Source organism: Eumetopias jubatus, unplaced genomic scaffold (assembly GCF_037043125.1).
Source record: "Eumetopias jubatus isolate StellerSeaLion01/CBP00866 unplaced genomic scaffold, mEumJub1_p1.0 scaffold_9, whole genome shotgun sequence".
In the NCBI taxonomy this organism is placed as follows: Eukaryota; Metazoa; Chordata; class Mammalia; order Carnivora; family Otariidae; genus Eumetopias; species Eumetopias jubatus.
In genome coordinates, this window is record NW_028274815.1 from 114200408 (window position 1) to 114221654 (window position 21247).

General features: G+C 57.7%; 1 protein-coding gene across 3 annotated transcripts; it reads left to right on the forward strand.

Moving 5' to 3' along the window:
• The first annotated feature begins 769 nt into the window (after positions 1-769).
• MYLK2 (myosin light chain kinase 2) lies at positions 770-12724 on the forward strand. 3 transcript variants are annotated; one of them, XM_028118878.2, is made up of 13 exons: positions 770-821; positions 1292-1369; positions 1424-1766; positions 2683-2984; positions 4597-4702; positions 5312-5405; positions 7637-7746; positions 7831-7972; positions 10255-10325; positions 10449-10577; positions 11144-11296; positions 11513-11645; positions 12644-12724. In XM_028118878.2, the coding sequence occupies exons 1-13, from the start codon at positions 770-772 to the stop codon at positions 12722-12724; spliced, it is 1794 nt and encodes a 597-aa protein (XP_027974679.1). The 3 variants fall into 3 exon arrangements, with proteins under 3 accessions (XP_027974679.1, XP_087882388.1, XP_087882389.1); XM_088026262.1 differs by having other exon boundaries at positions 1292-1766; XM_088026263.1 differs by having other exon boundaries at positions 1316-1766.
• The last annotated feature ends 8523 nt before the right edge of the window (positions 12725-21247 follow it).

The following is a 21247-nucleotide window of genomic DNA, read 5'->3' on the forward strand; positions in this document are numbered from 1 at the left end:
ATGTTGAGCAAGTGCCCCTGGGACAATTTCTTCCCCAAAGATGCCCCCAAGCAGGTCTGGAGGCCAGGAGCAGGGATCATGGGCACAGAGCTGGGCAGTGGGGTGAGGGTGATTATCCCCTGGGCCTGCGTGGCTCTCACCAGCTTCTGGGCAACCCCAGGAGACGTGGCATGCAGGTGGGCAGAGCCAGGGCTCAGCCTGAGCATAATCTTGTCCTCTGGCCCTGCCGGGGAACCCCTCTTGTGCCAGGCCCCCTGCCTGATCCCGTCCAAGCCAGCGATACTGGGCAAGGCCTGGGGAACGGCTGCTCCCTCAGGGGCCCAGGTGCCCCCTCCCTTTTCTCTTCCTGCTTGTTCCAACACTCTTCTCCCCCCTCCCCCCCCCCCGGTCGGGCTGTGGGAAGAATGCCGTGTCCTCTGAATGGGGGCCAAGAGTGACAGGTGGTGGCGGTCCGGGCTGCATGGCCCCTGGTGTAAGAGATCCTCTCTTCCGTCCCCGCCTCCCCTGCCTGCGCCCCTGCCTCCGCCTCTGCCCACCCAGCCCAGTCCCTTACAACTGCCCCAGGAGAGCTCCTGGGCAGCCGCTGCAAGTCAGGCAGCCATCAGGTTGCCCCTCTCTGCTCCGGGTACCTCTCTTCCCTCAGTCAGCTGGCCTTGGCTCTTCTCTGCCAGGCAAGAGGAAGAATCTGACAGCCTGACACACCTCACTCTTCTTTCTGCAGCTAGAAAGACTTGAGTTAGACAAGCAGAAGCACACGCCTCCCTGCCTCATGGCGACAGAAAACGGAACAGTGGAGCTGGGAATCCAGAGCCCATCAACAGGTGCCAAGCTGGGGCAGGAGACAGAGGGAGGAGCCTGGGAAGGGCTGTTGGACTCCAGGGCCGGGCCCATTCCTCAGCGGGAGTTCTGGGTCCCAGGCCTTTTTGTATGGTGCGTGAAGGACCCAGAAATTAGAACAATCTCTGGGTAAGGTTGGGCTGGGTCGAGGGCCGACCGGAAGCCCTCCCCGGAGACACTGGGAAAATGTGGAGCCCCCGTGCATGGCGCCTAAACATTCAGGGCGAGCGATGGTGGGGGCATCAAGGTGTGTTAGAGGACCAGAAGTCTCCCGCAGGGGCCTCCAAGGCCCCAGCAGCCCATCTCTAGAGCCCATGAAACGGCCCCAGAGCCTCAGTGGGACAAGTATTTGCAAACTGCTGCCTAGGTGGGGACTTGGGCCCAGAGCTGGTCACTGGTCAGCCTGGCTGGGGGAAGACGGTGGACCCTGACTGGGATCTCACTTCCTCTGCAGACGAGGCACCTAAACGTACAGCAGGTGAAGGACCTCTGGCTGCAGAGAAAGCGTCTGGTCCACCAGATCCAAAGAAAGGCCCTGGGACCCCAGATGCAAAGAAAGAACCTGGGACCCCACATCCAAAGAAAGAGCCTGATCCACCCACCCTGAAGAAAGACGACAAAGCTGCTGCCCTAAAGAAAGAGGATGGTGCCCTGGCCCAACCCTCCACCAGCAGCGAGGGCCCCAAAGGAGAAGGCGACCTGGGTGGGGGCCCTGCGGAGGGCAGTGCTGGGCCGCCAGCAGCCCTGCCCCAGCAGACCGCGACAGCCGAGGCCAGCGTCAAGAAGCCCAATGCCAAGCAGGAGGCCTCGGGCAGCCAGGGCCCCGGAGAGCCCAAGGTTCACAAGAAGGCAGTGGAGGGCCAAGCAGGGGCCAGGAGGGGCTCGCCCGCCTTTCTGCACAGCCCCAGCTGCCCCGCCATTATCTCTAGGTGAACGTCCCCTGTCGGGCAGTGGGGAGGGGTTTGAGGCTCTGCAGTCGTTGCGTTTAGCTCCTCTGTCTTGGGCCTCATCGTCACTGTGTTCCATGCTGGATTGGGCAGTTTGGATATTTAGCATCTGTCTTGGGCATTGGCTCTCCTACCTTGTGCCCCTGCAGAAACCGGGACTTGGTGATAGTTCATAGACACCTGGAATGTCAAGACAGAGAGGTCCTTGAAGACCTCTTCACAAAGCATCTGGAGGCCAGCGTCCCCCTTACTCCATGAACTTGGTTCTAGCCGAGGGCAGGACTGAGATATCAGGAGGAAAAGATAACCATTTTTCTTACTATAATATGAAATAATGACTAATCATCAGATTGATAGATCATTACTAATGCTTTCATAACCATAATATAGCACCAGTCTTATAAGGCAATCCATTAGACTTACCTTAATGCTAATCACATGAATGATATTAGTGATAAATTGCAAACCACAATACTACCACTACGTCAGGCTGAATTATGTATTGATATCAATTAATACATTGGTATCACTGATGCATTAATCAATTGCATTGCCAGAGTTTGTGTGAATCAAGAGCTCCATAATCTCCCTAATTGTAGCCACCTAATGACTAACCAGAACAACAATCCTATTAGTAGATATTAATGATCTATTAGTGCATTGATAGTCAAGGTAATGGCCACAGACCTGCATGGTATTATTAACGTCCCTTGATTTCGTATAAAGTGAATTTGGATGCCTCACCCCATGCATTTGAGGCTGTGGTGGGGACTGGGGGTGGGGTGGGGGGTGGTTGTATCAGCTCCAGATTGCAGAAGAGGCTCTGGAAGCATCGAGGCCTCCCGGAGGCAGAAGCAGTGCTAAAGGCATCACCTCTACCTGTGTTCTCACATTCTAGACCTGAGAAGCTGCCAGCTGAGAAACCTCTGAGTGAGGCATCGGAGCTTATCTTTGAAGGGGTGCCTGTGACCCCCAGCCCCACAGATCCCGGGCCCGCCAAGGCAGCAGAAGGAGGGAAGAACATCCTGGCAGACAGCCAGAAGGAAGCAGGAGAGAAGGCTCCAGGCCAGGCTGGCCAGGCTAAGGTGCAAGGGGACACCTCGAGGGGGATCGAGTTCCAGGCTCTTCCCTCGGAGAAATCGGAGGTGGGGCAGGCCCTCTGTCTCACAGCCAGGGAGGAGGACTGCTTCCAGATTTTGGGTAGGCCAGGGGCAGGTGGGGACTGGGGAGGGCACGGGGCTCCCCAGGTATCCCCACGTCTCCCGGTTTAGAGGACTGAGCTGCTCTGAGCCACGCCTCACCCAGGCTGACCCATCTAGGTGTCACACAACTCTAAGAAGTATAAATCCCTAGTCCTTTTGATAGATGGGAAAACGGAGGCTCAGGGAAAGGGAAATGGAGTAAGTGCCCCAAATCCACAGCTAGGATGGGATTTGAACCTGTCCAAACAGACCCACTTCAGAGCTCACTTTTGACTTTCTTCTACTTTGTCTCTAACGGGGTTTTGGAAAAAAAAAAAAAAAAAAAAGCAGACAGGTTTTGGAGCAGCACCAACTCTCTGGACAGTGGAATTTGAAGTCAGTCTGTAGAAGGGCTCAAAGGCCAGGCTTTGGTAGTTAAAGGACATCCTGGAGGGGGTAGGGAGGGTCAAGAGAGCCATAGCAGGTTCATGAGCTGAGGAGCACAGGTGCCTGTGTATGGGAGCAGCAACCAAGGAAGCTGGGCACATGCGATGGGGCAGGACTGTGAAGCCGCCTCAACTGATGATCAGACAAGGAGCTGGTGGTTGGGTGGTTTAGTCAGTGGGCAGCAGGAGCCACTGGGCACGAGCGAGCTTGGAGAGCAGGTGAATAGGGAAAGGGCCCGGGTGGGGGTGCGGCAGGGCTGGGGGTGGGGTGAGATGGGGTCAGAAGAGCCCAGAGTGTCCTGACACCCCCCTCCTCCAGGCTGAGGTGCCCTGGAAGCCCGGCCAGCCTGCCGGGTCAGCAGCACAGTGCCACCAAGACGGGGTGGGAGGGCCTGGCGGCTGGGCAGCAGCCAGGAGCCCTGCCTCCTCCCCCAAGCAGCAGCAGAGACTTCTGCCCTGCCCCCTCCAGAAATCACATCCTTGGGGTGACGGGACCTGAACAACCTCCAAGGGCCGTCAGATTCATCACCAGTCAGGCTTCCCTGCTGCCTCTTGCTATTTATAAAGAGGTTTCCATTCCCCATGACTCAGCCTGTGAGCCGCCAGGGCCCGCTGTTCCCCGTGGTTGCCGCTAGGTGGCAGCCTCTCTCTACCAAACATCTGGGTCCCGGTCTCCTCCCTGGCCCTCCCCCTGCCCTTGGGTCATGCCCACGTTGGGCAGCCGTTCAGGAGGAGGGGCCAGCTTGTGGTGTAATTAGAGGGGATGGTAGGCAGGTCCCGTCACCTACCCCATCATTCAGACATAGCCACGCCTCTCTGGCGCTCCACCATGATCATCCCGCCCCCCACCCTTTCTTTCTTTGATGGAAATGGAGATAGCTTGGGATGGAGACTTCATTCCTTATCATGTGGGAGGGTCTGAGAAGTCCAATCAGCTGTCCCCATTGTTGTGCCAGGAGACACTGAGCCCCCTCTGACAGAGTCCCAAGGCCATTTTGTGTGTTGGTAGTAGAGCTGAAACTGGAAACTGGGCCCCCTGCCCCTAACCCGGAGCCAGCTGTCCCCCAGGTATCACTTGGTGAACTTCCCTGGGTGGGGCCCAGGCCAGGCAGGAGGGGGTGGTGCTGGGGCGCCTCCCCAGCAGCCCCTGGCACTGACCGTGGTGGCTCTGCTCTGCCTCCCCAGATGATTGTCCGCCACCCCCAGCCCCCTTTCCCCACCGCATCGTGGAGCTGAGGCCCGGGAACGTCAGCAGTCAATTCAGCATGAACTCCAAGGAGGCACTGGGCGGGTGAGAGCTGGGACCCCGAGCCCCTGGCCCATGGGCAGGAGAGCATCGAGCCCCAGGGCCTCACATCTTTCCCGTGCAAGGCCCAGACACACCCCGATTGGACATGATCTACATGGACACAATTACTTCTGCATGGTTACTTACCCCCTCGTATGCAAGCTGTCACATGGGTTGATATGCACTCGGTTCACTGTCTCGCACACAGACACACCATTGATCATTGATTCATTCCCCATAGGAAGCGAACAGTATTTTCCTGTCTGTTTCAGTTACAGGCACCACCGTGACCCCCCTCAAAGAGCTTCATAAAAAGCCCTCCAGGTGCCTTCTCCTAGGGCCCAGAGCCCCAGGGCCCATGGTTACCACAAGGCTGTGAGTTGTCACATCAGGGGCCAGCCTGTGGATGAGTCTACCCATCCTGTGCCCATGGTTGGTGTGGTTCAGCCACGGTCCCTGCCACAGAGCTCCCACCTTCAGGAGGGAGTCAGGCTGGCTGGGGCAATCGTCCCAGCTCACAGAGGGGGACCCAGACAGGAGCAGAGCACAGACGCCCTACTTCAGCCCTGTGCCCCTGGAAACCCCCTCACTCCCCACCTCTTCTCTCTTCAGTGGCAAGTTTGGAGCAGTCTGTACCTGCACAGAGAAAGCCACAGGCCTCAAGTTGGCAGCCAAGGTCATCAAGAAACAGACACCCAAAGACAAGGTAGTAGGGGCTGGCTACGTGGGAAGGGGAGGGGGTCCTTTGAGTGGGTACCTCTCACCTCCCTCCACCCATATGTCTGCCCCAGGGGCTTGGTGTGTGAACCTTGATGCGCTGAAGATGTCATTCAGATAGATGGACAGACAGACAACCCTGCCACAGGGACCTGAAGCCCCTACCCATAAACAAGACACTTCAGTTGGTGAACTTATCCTGGGGACTTCCCCTTCTAGGCACAGGACGTTCCTGTCTTCTGTTTGGTTCAGTCCAGCAAACGCTGATGAGCGTGGGCTCTGGGCCAGGCCCTGCGCTGGGCACGGGGTTCCCTAAGTGAAATGAATATGGTTGCGCCCTCACCAGGGAGTGCCAAGGTAATCAGGCTGCGTCTAGAGCTGTGCCTCCACACCTGGCCCAGGCCTAGTTCAGAGGACGCCGAGGCAGTGTTTGTTTAGGGAACGAATGAAAGAGTGGATGAATGAGTGAATGTAGGCAGAGGCTCATGTGGTCAGGGGGTCAGGTGTGTGAGGGGGTGATAACCACCTCGCCACCTGTTGTGGTGAGGGCGTAGCTCAGGAAAGCTAGGGTGGGGGTCAGACGGGGGTCAGGTGGAGGTCAGGCAGGGGTCTGGAGGGGGCTGTGGAGGAGCCTCCAGATTCAGCTGGCCGGTCTCTCTCCAATGAAGGCTCAAAGGAGGAGCTGGTTCCCGTGGAGAGGCGGGGAAGAGAGCCTCAAGCTGAGGGGACTGTGAGAAGGAAGGAGTGAGGCCAGGAGCGACAGAGACCTGTGGGGGACCCTTGGGTTGAGTCAAGGGAACCGAGACGGGAACTTATGGGCATTTGGGGCAGAGACACAGCATGCGCGGAGGCCTGGAGCCTGGGAGGGGCATGAGGAGAAGCTCCAGAGCCCTGCGGTCCTGCTTCTCGATCATGGCTCTGTGCACATCAGGAAGGCATGTGTTTTCCACGTGACTCCGCCTTTCTCCAGCCTTCCACTTGACTGCGGGGTCTCCAGGCCTCTGTCATGGACCTGGCTCAGCGTAGATGCTCCAGACATATGTGCTGTGGAGATTAATTGGAGTCAGCTCTTGATTAATTAATTAGTGAGTACTTTTTCTGGGCCATTCACTGTGCTGGGTGCTAGGGAAGCGGCAGGGAAGTGTCTTGAGTCCCTGCCTTCCTGGGCCGACACGCTCAAGACAGGGGCAAACAACTCAACATGACCCACACAGAAAACATGGCGTCGGGAACTGAGCGGTTCTAGAAAGGAAAATAAAGCTAGGAAGGGCACAGGGAGTGTGGGGCCGATGGGGGCTGTTAAGATAGGGTGGTGAGGTCAGGCCTCTTGAGGAAGCGGTGGGTAGAATAAGATGTGAATGAAGGAATAGAATCACGGGAAAAATGGAAAAATTGGGGCACTGATGTGATGCTGGGGGCTGAGGGGACGGGCAGGGGGAGAGGCCCGATCTGTAGCTTTTAGCCATTTCCCTGGTGTCAGTATTCCTACCACGGCCGACTTCAAGCTACCATTGTGACGGTTGGCGTTCACCCTTTCTGAAAGTGACAAGTAATGGCAGCCTAGGCCAGGAAGGCAGTGGTGGAGCCGGCAAGAAGTTACTGGATTTGAAATCTAGAGGGATTTCCCTCTAGACGGGTGTGAGAATGAGAGGAATCTGGGACAGCTCCTGGCTTTATGTCCTGTACCCCTGGGCGATGGGGCGGGCGCTCTTGCTGACAGGCAAACCGAGGGCAACTCAGCTGTGGGGCGGGGGCCGTGGCAACGGTTTCATTTGGACCTGAGAGTTCCAGGAGATCTCTTAGCCATCCCAGGGGAATGGCAGTCAGGCCGTGGGAGCTGTTGGTGCCTGCAGTTCAAGGGCGCGCTCAGAGGTGGAGATGCGTATTTGGGAATCGGTCACATCTGCATGGAATGGCATGTCCTGGGACTTGAGGAGAAGGCCCAGGGAGAGGGTGCAGTGGGGAGAGTGGTGAGCGGAGGACTGGCCCTCGGGCACCTGAGTATTCAGGCAGGAGGAACAGTGTCCTGGCCGGAATGACCGGTGGCGTGGACACGGGCTCCGGGTGGGGAGAGATGGGAGGCAAGGAGGCCAGCAAGGAGGAGGCCGGGCAGTGGTCTAGGCCAGGCCTGACAGGGCCAGTCAAGAGCAAAGGTATGGAAGGGGAGAAGGCAAGGAGCGGTGACACTCAGCTGGTGCCCCTGGCTTCCCTGGTGCCCAGGAAATGGTGAAGCTTGAGATCGAGGTGATGAACCAGCTGAACCACCGCAACCTGATCCAGCTCTATGCGGCCATCGAGACCTCGCACGAGATAGTCCTGTTCATGGAGTAGTGAGTGTCGGCAGTGGGGCAGGGGGCCGGGTGGGGGTGCCAGCCGGCCCGGAAGCAAGCCTGTAGAGGGCTCTGTGCACACAGCATCGAGGGCGGCGAGCTCTTCGAGAGGATTGTGGATGAGGACTATCAGCTGACTGAGGTGGACACCATGGTGTTTGTCAGGCAGATCTGCGACGGGATCCTCTTCATGCACAAGATGTGGGTTCTGCACCTGGACCTCAAGGTACTGGGGCCGGGGCCTCCTGGGAGGGCTCGGGAGCAGAAGCTGACCCCCTGAAACCAGGGTTGCAACCAGCCAGCCCTCTCCCCTCCCATCCAGCCTAGTCTCCTTCCCTCCACCCTTCTAGCTGTAGATCCCAAAGGTTTATTGAGGCTTTGCTAGGTACCAGGAGTGAGGTATCCAACGGAGAGTAAACAAGACTTAGCCCCAGCTCTCAGGGGCTTCTAGTGTAGTAGTACTAAGCACACAGCCTCTGTCCTGCGAGCCCCAACCAAGCTCAGCATCTCACGCATAGAACTTGCTAGGCATTGCTGAAGTGTCTGCCTCGGTGCTGGCCCCTCACAGGCGCTGTGTTTGTTCATGCATCCTGCAAGTATCTGTCGAGAGCCTACTCTATGGCAGGCAGGGTTCTAGGTGGTGGAGATCCAGCAGTGAAGGAGGTAGACGAAGATGCCTGCCCTCCTGGAACTTACGTTCTAGAAGGGGAGTCAGGAAAACACGTCCGTGAGGTATAGCCTCAGCGCAGCAACATACACGTGCTAGGCACTAGCAAAAACGTTCCGTAAAAGAATATTTTGTATCTCTCCGCCGACCTTGCTCACTGCCTTGCGCGGAACGGGTCAGGGAGAGCCAGCAGGCGTGGTGCATTCAGCCAGCTGTGGCCACACGTGGCAGCGCCTGGGATGTGAAGTCGGCCGCGGGGTGGGGGGTTACCATAGGGATGACGAAGGACACGCCTCTGTCCCCGGGAGCCTACAGGTCAGTGGGGGAAACAGACATTCCTACAATAGATCCTTTTAAACCGTGCCAAGTGTCATGAAAAGCACATGAGAGGAACGGGGAGACAGACAAGGTGAACTTGGAGAAGCAGGCAAGGGCCAGAGCCTTCGAGCAGAAGCAGGCAGGGGACCGGCCCACACCGGCTCCAGGCTGGTTCCGGGTCAGAGCTGTTGGGGCTGTAAGCGCCTTCTGATGGCCCCCGGGGCAGCTATGCAGGCCGGAAGCCAGGAGGGTAAGGAGATGGGTTTCAACGGGCCAACATGGCAGCAGGGGATCTAGGAGTCGGTTGTCATGACCAAGGGCAGAGGTGGTGGGGGGCTGGCACCAGTGGCCGTGGCGGAGGGATGGGAGGTGGCCAGACAATGGGTATGTTCTGAAGATGGAGCCAACCTGATCTGCTGATGCGGGAGGGGGTAGAAGACAGGGAAAGGAAAGCATAGGGTGACTCCTGAGCTTCTAGTTGGAGCTGCACACAGCGCTGGAGGCCTGCTGGTGCCCCGTGAAAGCCAGTGGCTCTGGCGGCCAAGCAGGGTCCCCAGTTAAAGCATAGTGCCCCGGGAAGAAGCTGTCTTAAGGCTCTTTATCCTAAACTGTGTTTTTTCAGGGTAGCAATAAGTTTCTCATCAAAAAGTGGTCTCACGGTCAAGTAAGTTGGGGGAACCACGGCCTGAAGGCCCTTCCCAGGGCTCCTCAGGAAGTCTTGTGTCCTCCAGAAGGAGGTCTGAGTCTGCCTCGCACCCCCAAAAGATCGTACCCTGGGACCTTTCTTTTCTTTTCCCTGTTTTGCTGGAACACCCAGGTTGAGCTGTTAAGGTCATTAGAGGTTTGCGTCCGTTCAAAAAGCACTTTCCGAATGCACATTGTCAGGGCCCTCTAGTCAAATGCCCACGGAGCTCTGATGAATAAGGGCCTGGCCTGGGGCAGTGGAGGACCCGGGAACTGGGGGCCGAGCGCCCGGCTCAGGGGACAGTGGCGACACACACCAGGTGCCGTGTGGCCACATAGCTAGGGCTTCTGGGGTTTCAGGAGGTGTCGAAGATCAGGAAAGCAGGGTTTTTGTGTGAAGTCTCCTGCCTTTTAACCATTGTTAACTACTTAAAACGCTTCTGCCTTGCAACCTCAGATTAGTCCTGTGTCCTTGTGTCACGTGAGGAGGAAATGGAGGCCCAGAGCAGGGAAGGATTGGCCTCACAGGAAAGTCATTCATACACTCACCTGTGCTGGGGCCACACGATTCCCAGGAGCCTTAGCTGAACGGACACCGGTGGGGTGGGGGTAGGGGGGCAAGGAGGCCAGGAGAGGACAGTCCCAGCCCTGGAAGTCCTTCGCAGGGCTTCAGGGTCCTCATCTGTGCCTGGAGCAAGCAGGTCTGGGGGTCTCTGACAGGCTGCCCATTCTGGCAGCCTGGGGCTCTGGTCCAGAAAGCCTGGGCCCTGGGTGGACCTGGGTGGGGAGGCAGGGTGAGCTGGGTCAGAGGTCAATCCAGGCCACCCCCTTCTCCTCAGCCAGAGAACATCCTGTGCGTCAACACCACGGGCCATTTGGTGAAGATCATTGACTTTGGCCTGGCACGGAGGTACCCCCTTGGTGGGTGGGGAGGGCAGGGCAAGCGTCTGAGGTGGGCAGGGGACAGGGGAAGAGCAGAGGTTGCGGGGAATGGGCTGGGGGCTGCGCTCTGAGCTCGTGCTCTCACTCCCAGGTATAATCCCAATGAGAAGCTGAAGGTGAATTTTGGGACCCCAGAGTTTCTGTCACCTGAAGTGGTGAATTATGACCAAATCTCCGATAAGACAGACATGTGGAGTATGGGGGTCATCACCTATATGCTGTGAGTCCTGAGGGAGTGTGGTATTTATGGGATTGGGGCACATGGGTGGGCAGCTGAGGCCAAAATTGGCCTTGGGGTCCTGGTGAGGTCGGTTCTACCTCCCCACTCCCTCGGTCAGGGTTTTGTTGGGATTTTGGGTGTGCTAGGGGGAACCAGGAAAGGGGAACTTTGTACCCATTTTGTAGATGGAGAAATGAAGGCCCCGAAAGGCATAGTGTCCTAGCCTAGGTTCCTGGACAGCAGATTCTCGATGACCCAGGGTGGGCGCAGGGAGGCAGCAGACTTTTTTTTGTACACTCATCATTCCTCTTCTTCACTGTAACCCTGGGAAGCTGGGATGATTATGTCCATTTTACAGATGAGAAGAATGAGGCTCAGAGAGGGGAACTGACTTGCCCAAAGTCACCCAGCCAGACTCAAACCTGGGTCTGTCTCCCTCAGGAGGCTGGGGCTCTTTTCAGCACATAGTGCTGCCTCCCAGGATCTGCCTCCATCCCTTGAGCCCCCAAAGGTGACTCAGTATCTCCCATATCCCCTCCCTGCCCCCTGACACCCCATCTCTCCAGGCTGAGCGGCCTCTCGCCCTTCCTGGGAGACGATGACACGGAGACCCTGAACAACGTCCTCTGCGCTGACTGGAGCTTTGACGGCGAAACCTTTGAGGCTGTGTCTGACGAGGCCAAAGACTTTGTCTCCAGCCTCCTTGTCAAGGACCAGACGTGAGGCTCACATGAGGACACAGCCCCCGTGTGTGCAAGCCCAGTGTGTGTGTGTGTGTGTGTGTGTGTGTGTGCGTGCATATGTGTGTGTACGTGTGTGTGTGTGTGTGTGTGTGTGCATGTGCGCCAGCAGGGCAGGAAGAAGGCCGGGACTGGCTGGGTTCTGGTGCTTCACAGGCATGCCGCCCGCCCTCACCACACTGCCCCCTCCCACAGGGCCCGGATGAGCGCTGCCCAGTGCCTTGCCCACCCCTGGCTTAACAACCTGGCAGAGAAAGCCAAGCGCTGTAACCGACGCCTTAAGTCCCAGATCTTGCTTAAGAAATACCTCATGAAGAGGCGCTGGAAGGTACCACTGGGCGGGTGGGGAGGTAGGAGGGGCTGCAGGCGGGAAGAGCTCCTGGCAGATCCCAGGCCCCACCAGCCCTGCCTTGGCAGCTTCTATGGACCAGGCCTAGCCCTGTCCGGGAAACAGGGTTGGCTTTTATCTCTTTGTTCCGGTACCTGTCCTGGAGCAGTGACCCTTCACCCACCACCTCCACCCTGGGGAGGGGTGTCCATTTGAAGCTCAGGCTCAGGAAAAGATCTCTGGCCCCATCACAGGCCCCTTCCCTTCATTTTACAAATATTTATTGAGCATCTACTACTTTTAGGCACCAGGAGTACACCAGTGGACAAAAGAGACAAGGATTTTAGTCTTTGTGGACTTAGTTTAGATAGAGGGTGGGGAGTTATTAGAAGGGGTTAAGGAAGGGCTCTAGAAAAAAATAAGGATGGTCAGGAGTGCCAGGCGAGAGGTTGCACTTCTAAGTAGGGTGGTCAGGAAGGGCCCACTGAGAAGGAACATGTGAACAAAAAACCTGAAGGAGGTGAGGAGTTAGCCATGCTGGTACTGGGAAGAAGAGTGTTCCAGGAAGAGGGAACAGCCAGTGCAAAGGCCCTGAGGCACAAGCATGGTTGGCAAGCATGAGGAACAGCTAGGAGGCCAGTAAGGGTGGAGTGGGATGAGCAAGGGGTGAAGAGAGATGAAGGCAGAGCGGAATGGGAAGCAGGGGGTGGAGGGACTCATTGGCCATGGCAAGGGGCTTACATTTTAGTTGGAGCGAAATAGGAACCACTGGAGCATCTAGAGCAGAGAGGTGTTCAGGTCTGGCTGCCCTACCTGCTGAATGAAGGAAGGGGTCCTGGAAGATATGGTATCATGGCACCTCCTGTGGCCATTCTTGGTACTGCACCCTCTCTAGCCTCTGGCCTTTGGGGAATGAAGGAGGTCTTAGGAGCCGCTCAGCAGTGCCAGTTTCTCCTCTGCCCTGAGGCTGACTGGGATCCTTCTCCCTCCTCCCCCAGAAAAACTTCATTGCTGTCAGTGCTGCAAACCGCTTCAAGAAGATCAGCAGCTCGGGGGCACTCATGGCTCTGGGGGTCTGAGCCCCAGGAGCTGCTGAGGCCTGGACGCAGCCGAACGGTGGCCGGGGCTGAGGCCACACAGCCCAGAAGGCCAGAGCAGACAGGCCAGATCCCCAGGGTGGGCTGGCTAGGACAAGGCTGCGCCAGGCTGGGAGGCTCGGGGCTCCCCACGACCCCGCGCAGCGACTGCTTCCCCGATGTGAGCCGCCTCAGATGTGGCCTGAATCGATCCTGCTAATGCCTCCCCAGACAGGGCCCTGGCCCCGTGAGCCACAGCCCAGATGCCACAGGCCCTGTTGTTCCCTCCCTGGCTCCCCCTCTTGGAATTGCTGCCCTGGTGACCCCTGCTTGGCCTCACCTGGGGCATCCCTGGGTTGGGCTTGCTCCTAGCTGGAACGGGAAGGCTGGGGGTCCCAGCATGCGGGGCTTCTGCAGTTGTGGATGGGAGGCCCTTGGTGGGGCAGGAAGGTAGCAAGGCCAATTCCTGAGGCCCAGCTGCCAGGGGAGACAGAGCAGGCTTTGTGAAAGAGGACCTCCATGCCCCCGCCCTCCTCCCCACTCCCAACAGATAAGACCGAGTACACACCATCTGGCCTGGGCCCGGCCCCCGCCCACCTTCCTGACAACCACCAACACACAGGAACTCTGTGTGAGAGAAGGACGCCCAGCCCAGGCCTGGCGGAGGGGGAGGGGAGAGGCCTGGGGGACAGGGAGACCACCCCCGAGCTTGCCTGAGGGCCAGGCGGGCCCAGCCCAGCCACTCGGGGCCCTCAGCCCCAGGGTCACCCATGGCTTTGGATGATGGGGTCAGCAGGCCCAGGGGGAGTGGGAAAGCCATCAGGCAGTCCCCCACCTGCTCTCAGCTTGTGCCTTGTAAATAAATGTACAGGTTGGATGTGGCTTCCTTCCCTGGGTGTGTGCATGCACTTGGGTGAGGTCAGAGATGACCACCGTTCCCCTAGCGCTGCTGTGGGCCGGGCCCTCGAGGGGCCCTTCAGGGCGCAGCATGGTGGCCCCCGGTGCAGCCTCAGGAACCAGGCTGCCCAGCTCAGGCTCTGGGCAAGCGGCTTTCCCACTTTGGGCCTCAATTTGCTCCTCTGTCACAGCACCATGCAACATGTATTGGGTGCTTACTGGGTGCAAGGCTCCATTTAAGTGCCTATACGGGTATTAACTCATTTATCCTTTGCAGCAAGCTTATGAGGAGGACATTATTATTATTCCTATTTTACGTGGCGGGGGGGGCGGCGCATGGAAACTGAGGCTTAGAGAGGGGAAGGAACTTGAAGGCTATTCAACAAGTCAGAAGCTGGACCTTAAACTCTGGTCTCCCAGAGCAAGGCTCTGCGCACAAGCCCACACTGCTTCACCACAGAACGAGGTGTCAGCAGAAAGCAGAGTCTCCAGGTGGAGCCAGAGGTTTGGGCAGGCCTGTGGCACCTTTGCTGGACCTGCAGTGGTGGGGGTCTCCCCAGACGCCTTGGGGGAGAGAGCTGTTCTCTGCTCTTTCCTGCCAGGGGCCTGCAGTGCGGGGGAGGGGCTCCCATCTGCTGCAGAAGGCAGCTCAGAGAGCGGGAGAGCTTGACCCGAAGAGGGCACAGCCTTTCTGGCTGTGAGGACAACTGAGTCAGAAGTGGGACTGGCCTCAGCGGGGCAGCTGATTTGCCTGCTTGGGGTGAATGGGTTCCAGCAGGTGTGGCAGCGACAGCCGTTCACGTGCATGGCGCGCTGCTGGGTACCAGCCCTGCTCCAGCTCCGCGTGTTCATGATCACGTTGACTGCTCACGGTGATCCTGCCCAGCAGGCATGGTGTTAGGCCCATTTCTCAGATGCGGAAACCAAGCCTCAGGGAGGTTAAGCCCCTTGCTTAGGGTCGCACAGCAAGTCGAAGGCCAAGCCAGGACTGATATCCGGACAGTACTGGCCCAGAGCCCCTGCTCTTAACTGCTGCACCGCCCGCCTCTTGAGAAATCTTGGACTTGACCACAGACCAGGACCCTGTTCATCCCTATCTCCCCTGACTCCATGAATACTGGCCTGGAGGGCAGGGCCGGGGTTGTCAACCCCACCCCTGCCCTGTACCAGCAGGTGGGTGCAGCCTCCCACTGCAGCAGGTGCCACATGGGGTGAGGTGGGGCAGACTTTGGGGTCTAAGCCTGGTGGGTCTTACACTCAGGGTTTGGGGGGCCTGGGGAACCTGGGTTGGGGTTCTTGGTGGGACTTGTGCTTATAGACAAGGCCCCCAGGGCCGTGGATCCCTGCCTGCCTGTCCGCCTGCCCGCCCGCTCGGCACCTGCCAGCTGGGCCAGGCCTGTGGTTTCCTCTGAGTTCTCTCCGCATTGCTGGCCCCCACCCAGGCTGAGCCTCGGCCACACAGCGTGATGATGAGGGCTGAGTCACAGCCGTGAGGCGGGGTGGGGGGGGGTGAGGAAATGAGGTCCAGCCACAGCAGAGATCCAGGGCCTGGATCCAGCTGGGGAAACCGAGGCCAAAACGAGGAAGGCCCCTCAGCAGAGAGCAATAGCTGGGACTAGAACCGAGGACCCCTGACTCTCAGCACAGGTCCCAATTTCCTCCTCCATAATATGCAAATGACAACCACGGCTCTGCTCTCCGCAGCCACTCCTAGGCCTTCATGACAGTCGCAAGACAGGATAGGGCGCTCATTCACCCTATTTCACAGATGAGGAAACAGGTTCTGAGAGGGAAGGTAACTTGCCCGAGGCCACACAGCAAATTAACCTTTCCTAGGAAGGAAGCCCACCCAGAACCATGGAACAGGCCTGATCACTGCTTTTGTCCTATCGCCTCCCAGGAGCACATCCTGAAAGGCTCTTTTTGATTTATCAGGGGCCTCCTTTGGCCTCCCCTGGTCCCTCGAGGTAAAGGATATAGACCCGACAATATGGGTGACAAAATGGGGGTTCAGAGAGATTTGTTCCTTCCAAGGGCCACAGAAAACACACAGGAAAAAGTCACGATGGGGCTGAGTTTCTGCCTCTTCGAAGGCCTGGGCCCCGGCCCCACTACCATCACTAGAACTCCCATCCCCAGGGGCCTTGCAGGAAAAAGCTTTTCACCCGAGGAGCCATTCTGATGGAGGGAGTGAATCCATGGCTCTTTGGGCCAAGGTTCTGGGCTGTGACTCTTCAAGTCCCAGGTACCAGGCTGGGTGCATCCCCTGCCCCTTGCCTGGTGTGCCCTACCCACCACAGTGCTTGGTTGTGGGCCCCTTCTGCATGGTGCCCATTACAATGATGACACTACAATCTTCCCTGCAAGGTGCATGGTGCCTCCTGGGGCCGGTGCCACCAGTTTCCCCTGCCCGGTGTCCTGGGCACCCCCTTGTGGGCTAAGAAGGGTTAACACCCTCAACGGGACAGCTCCTCCGGGCGGGTTCCAGCCCAGAAAGCGTTCCTCCAAGACTATTTCCTGCCTCTGGGCCTTGGCCAGGCCCACAGTGACCACCCCCATGGGTCTGAGGCCGCATCTGGTTTGGATTACGCTGGGCCTGGTGACGCTGCCTCTTCCTGTCTACGTCCAGTGGCCTTGAATTCCACTGGCCACCTTGGACCCAACAGGGCAATGGTGGGAAAAGCTTCGACCAGTGACAGGGCGGCCCGAGGGTGTCCAGCAGCCAGGGCTGTCCTGAAGGATGTGCCTACCTGCACCAAGCTCCCAGTTGCACGGCTGTGCACGCACCTGTTCCTTTCGGCACATTAATGGCTGTTATTTACTGAGCACCGGGCACTGTAGCAAGTGATTTCCATTTATGAACTCATTTCATCCCCACCCTATAAGTGGGTATTTTCATTAGGGATTTCATTAAGATGAGGAAGCTGAGGCTCAGGGAGTTTATGGACAAGTCCCTGAATCCCCAGCCAGTACGCGGTGGGGTCACTGTGCAAAGCAGGCGGTCTGACTTCTGACACGGCCCAATCATGTCACAGCTATTTGGAGAGTCCCTGCTCTCGGCCTGGCCCCAAGCTAGAACCCGGAGGTGAATTAGTCATGGTTTCCAGCCCCCCCACCCCACCCCACCCCCGCTCAGGGAGCTCACACCCTCTGGAACCCCACCGGGTGGGAGCTTGGGGGTTAGGGTAAAGCTGGAGAGACATGGAAGGAGACACGAACTCTTATTCTCTTTTCTCCCGTGGCAGGAAGTGACATCCAAGCTGAGAGCAGTTGAGGGGCAGGCCTTTTCCAGTTGGAGCAAGGACAGTGTTCCAGGCAGAGGAGATCACGTGTCCAAAGGCTTGTGGCTAAGAGCAAGATTGTGTTGGAGCCTCCCAGTATGGCTTTTACATATGATGAAGCAGGAAATCAGTCTGGAGAAGTTGGCAGGGGCCTCAAATGCCAGCCTGAATCAGGGCAATAGGGAGACACGGAGGCGTTTTGAGCAAAGGAGGCACATGGCCAGATCTGTGGTTTACAGGGATCCCTTGTAAACCAGCGAGGTCAGTGAGTGGGAGAGAGAGGCTGGAGGCAAGGAGGCCAGAAGGAGGCCAGGCCAGGTCTGCTTGAGCGGTTGAGAGAAGTGGGGGGACGAGAGGGAGACACAGGTCTCATGTGCCTCTAGGGGGACAGGCAGATGACAGAGACTGGGCTCAGGTCACACAGAACGGGGTTCAAATCTACTTATTTGCCCTCTCTGAGCCTCAGTTTCCTGTCTGTAAAATGGGGGTAATTATCATACGTGCCTCGCGGGAACAATGCGTCCCACGAGGGATGAAGATAGAAGAGGTGGCCCAAGATGCTGAGCTTCTATTTGTTCCACAACTATGCCTGCAGACCCTCCTGTGTTCCAGAGAGCATTCTAGGTGCTGGAGGGCAAGCAGCCAGGAGGTAGAAGTCTCTGGCCTTATGGAGCTCTATTTGAGGTGGGAGAACTCTGACCAGGCAGTAGTGAATTTAGAATGTGCTGGTGGCGTGGGTGGGGGCAGAGTCTGGGAAGGCTTCTCTGAGGACAGCGTTTGAACAGAGATCAAAGTGTACTCTGGGGGTTAGTAGAAGACTGTTCCGGGCAGAAGGAAGACCAAGTGCAAAGGCGGTTTGGAGTGAGGGTAGGGCTAGCAAGGACGAAGCTGGATGGCCCAGGGCCCCTAACTTGGGCTTTTGCTCTGAGGAGGTCACCAAGCCCCTGGGGGCTTCTCTGAGATTTAATCCATGGCGAAGGGATGAACAGGTGGGTGGCCATGACTCCATTCATCCACTCAGCAAACCTTTATCGAGGGCCTTCTGTGTGCTAGTTGCCGGGTTAGGAAAGTGGATCCAATGAACAGGGCAGACCAACCCTAGCTCCCTGAAGCTTGCATTCAAGGTCAGAAACACAATAAAAAGTGAACACGCCTTGAAATGCACAATCCCACTTTGCAGTAGGTGCCTGGTGGAGGAAGCAAATGGGATGCAGGAGATGGACACTAATCTGGAAGCATCTAATCAATTAAGGGGGTGAGGGAAGGCTCTCTGAGCAGGTGATACTTGGCCTCTGGATGTTGAGAAGTCAGCCAGCAGGGAGGGAGCATTCCAGGTGGAGGGGACAGCAAGTGCAAGGGCCGAGAGGTGGAAACAGCACCCACCAGGGAGTTGGCTGTCTTCAGGAGCAGGAAGGTCAGCCTCTCATTTGTATCCAAGACCGATCAGGGCTCCCTGAGGGCTGTGGTCAGGAGGAGGCAGGCGCCACCAGGCAGGATTCTGGCTGTGTGACTAAATGGGCCTCTGGCCTGTTTTTAGCCCGGAGCCACTTCCTTTGGCCCCACCAGCTGCCTCCCTGTCACCACCCAGTTACCAGTGGGGCAGGAGCAGGGATTGGGCCCCTCTGGCTGTGCGGGGACAGAGGTTTGCCACGTGCAAAGGAAGGGGCAGAGCGACTGGGCTGAGGTACCAGGCCCCTCAGCAGGGCTGTCTTATGTTCTGGTATCATTGTTGTTGGCCAAATTGTACGCACAGTGTGTGGGACGAGGTTTCCCCCATACCGGTCCTGGGGATTGACAACATTACCCCCATTTTACAGGTGAAGAAAACGATACTCAGAGAGGTGAGTCTACTTGCTCTAAGTCACACGGCAAGGAAGTGGAGATGCCAGGAATTGAACCCGAAGCCTGTCTCTGTAACAGTCTTCCCTTCCCCTCTATCTCCCCATCTTCTCCTGGGGAGTAGATCAGGTTAAGGGGACTTGCCCCTGGGACTCAACTTTTTAAAAAAATTTAAACACATTGCGGTTTCCTTGTGCCCGACCGGGTTCTAAGCACTTTGCAAATATTGACTCATGTCATCCTCACAACAACCCCATAGACTCCCACTGTTAGTGTCCATATGTTTTGGATGAGGAAAACACAGAGAGGGGAAGCAACTTGCCCGAGGTCACACAGCTAGGAAGCGACAGACCTGGGATCTGAACCTAGGCAGCTGGGCTCCAGAGCTCCTGCTCTTAGAGCTGTGCCTACTGCCCCTGGCAGATGGGAATCACCTGGGTGTCGTGGGGACAGGATGTTTTGGCTGAAGACTGGATTGCGAGGTCCCATACACTTTCTGCAGGCGGACATGCCTCCCCCTTCTCCCTCACCACTGTGGCGGCCTCAGAGTAGCCAGGGTCTCTAGGCCCCTGGCTCAGGCGCTGTCTGGGTGTGGGGAGTGTTGAGCTCTGGGCAGTGGAATGCCATAAACCGGGGAAGGAAGCGGGTGGGTGGGAGAGCGGAGGGAGATAAGATGTGGAGGGTGGAGGAGTCTGAGGAAGGCCCAGCCCTGTGGGTGGGGGTGGCCTCCCTGGGGCCAGGGAGAGCAGAGACCAGAGGACCAGCAGGTGAAGCTTCAGAGCTGCCAGGCCTGGGCGGGAAGGGGCCGCCTCTGAAGGCAGCGGGCTCCCCTTTCCTGGAACCCCATGCGACTTGGTACTTGGTGTAGAGGGGGTTCAGAAATTGGGCAAGAGATATGCCAAGAATCTAAGCTGCTGTGAATAAAAACTCTGGAATATTCTTAAATGCCCCTGATTCTACCATGTTGGAATTTGATTTAGCCTGACTCTACAAGGCAACTCGCCACCCTTTTCCACACTAACCTGCTGGGGACGAGTTGGAGGGGCTAGGATCCCCTCCTGGAGATGACAAGCCTCCAGGGAGGAGGAGGGTCCCTGAGGCAGAGTCAAATGGGACAGCCCCTGTCCTCTAAGGGCTGCACAGTTAAGGCAGCGGAGGGGTTACCAGTTCCTGCTTTGCTGTGTGACCTTGGGCACGTTGTTTGCCTTCTCTGGCCTTGGTCTGTCCATCTGTGCTGAGGTGCTCTCTGGGTTGGCCTGGCTTAGGCATTCTGAATCTCTGCTAAGCACTGTCCTCCCCTCCAGGTGGGGGTGGCCAGGCAGGAGCCACAGGGCGTCTGTTGGTCATGGAAAGAATGTGAGGGCAGGAGGCCCAGTGGGTGGGGTCCCCGGGCCGGGCAGCCAGCAGAGGGCAACATGAGATCATGGTGTCTGGGCCTCCTGGTCCAGCACCTCTGGGGATGGGACCCCCTCCAGGCAGTCCCCCATGTCAGACCCTCCCCTGGGACCCAGACTCAGAGTCAGGCTGCCCTTTCCCCAACCCCTGCTGGGCAAAGGGAGTGAAATCAGGGCCCAGAGAGATGGGCGCTCAGCCAGGTTCAGACAGTGAGTTCAAGGCAGGCGCCGAGCCCAGGGTCCTGCTTGGGAATTGGGACTGAGGGGACTTGTCTTCACTTCTAGACTATGTTGGGGGGTCAGAGAAGGACATGGAGAGAGGGCTCTGGCCCATAGCTGAGTCTGTGCACCAGCTGTGATTGATCCTTTTTGGTATGTCTCCCCAGGGCAAAGGGTGGGACGTGGCTTCCTTTTCCCCAAGCCCCCACCCCAGTTCAGATGCTAAGCTCCTTAGAGGATGGCTGGAGCAGGGTGCAGAGGTGGGGGCTCCCTAGTCAGGCCAGCCTCCCCATCCTCCTACAAGCTCAGGACACAGGCTGGGAAGGGACTGGGGTCACCAGGTCTCCACAGGAATGCGCCACAGGGAACAGTGCCCGGCAGAGGCCTCTTTCCCTGACCCAACCGAAAAAGAACACTTACCCCCTGAATCTGTTTGTCCCTGTCTCTGTAACTATCTGTTTGTCTCTGTGCCTCCCACACACACACACACACACACTCACACACACACACACACACACACACAGGCACACACCTTGGAACAAACCCACAGAAGCATCTCCTTCCCCTCTCCTCACTCATGCCCCACTCACACAGAACGTCGCTCTACTCTTGGCCCATGAGGCCTCCTGCATGTGATGAGACAGGACAGACCCTCTCTTCTTCTGCCCATTGCTAGATGGATTCCAGGTTGGGGTCCGGCGTGCATGGTGGGGAGGGGCCCCACAGCTGGCCAGGCATTTTCCCAACCCCTTGCGGCCACAGTGAGCCCCCACCCTGCAGGTCCTCCCTCCACCCTGGAGGCTCTGGAGTCTGTGGGAACCAGACAGTTGGGACTGTCCAGCCGGGCTCGCTTCCGCCCAGGCCCCAGGGGACCTGCTGAGGGAGGAGGGAGCAGC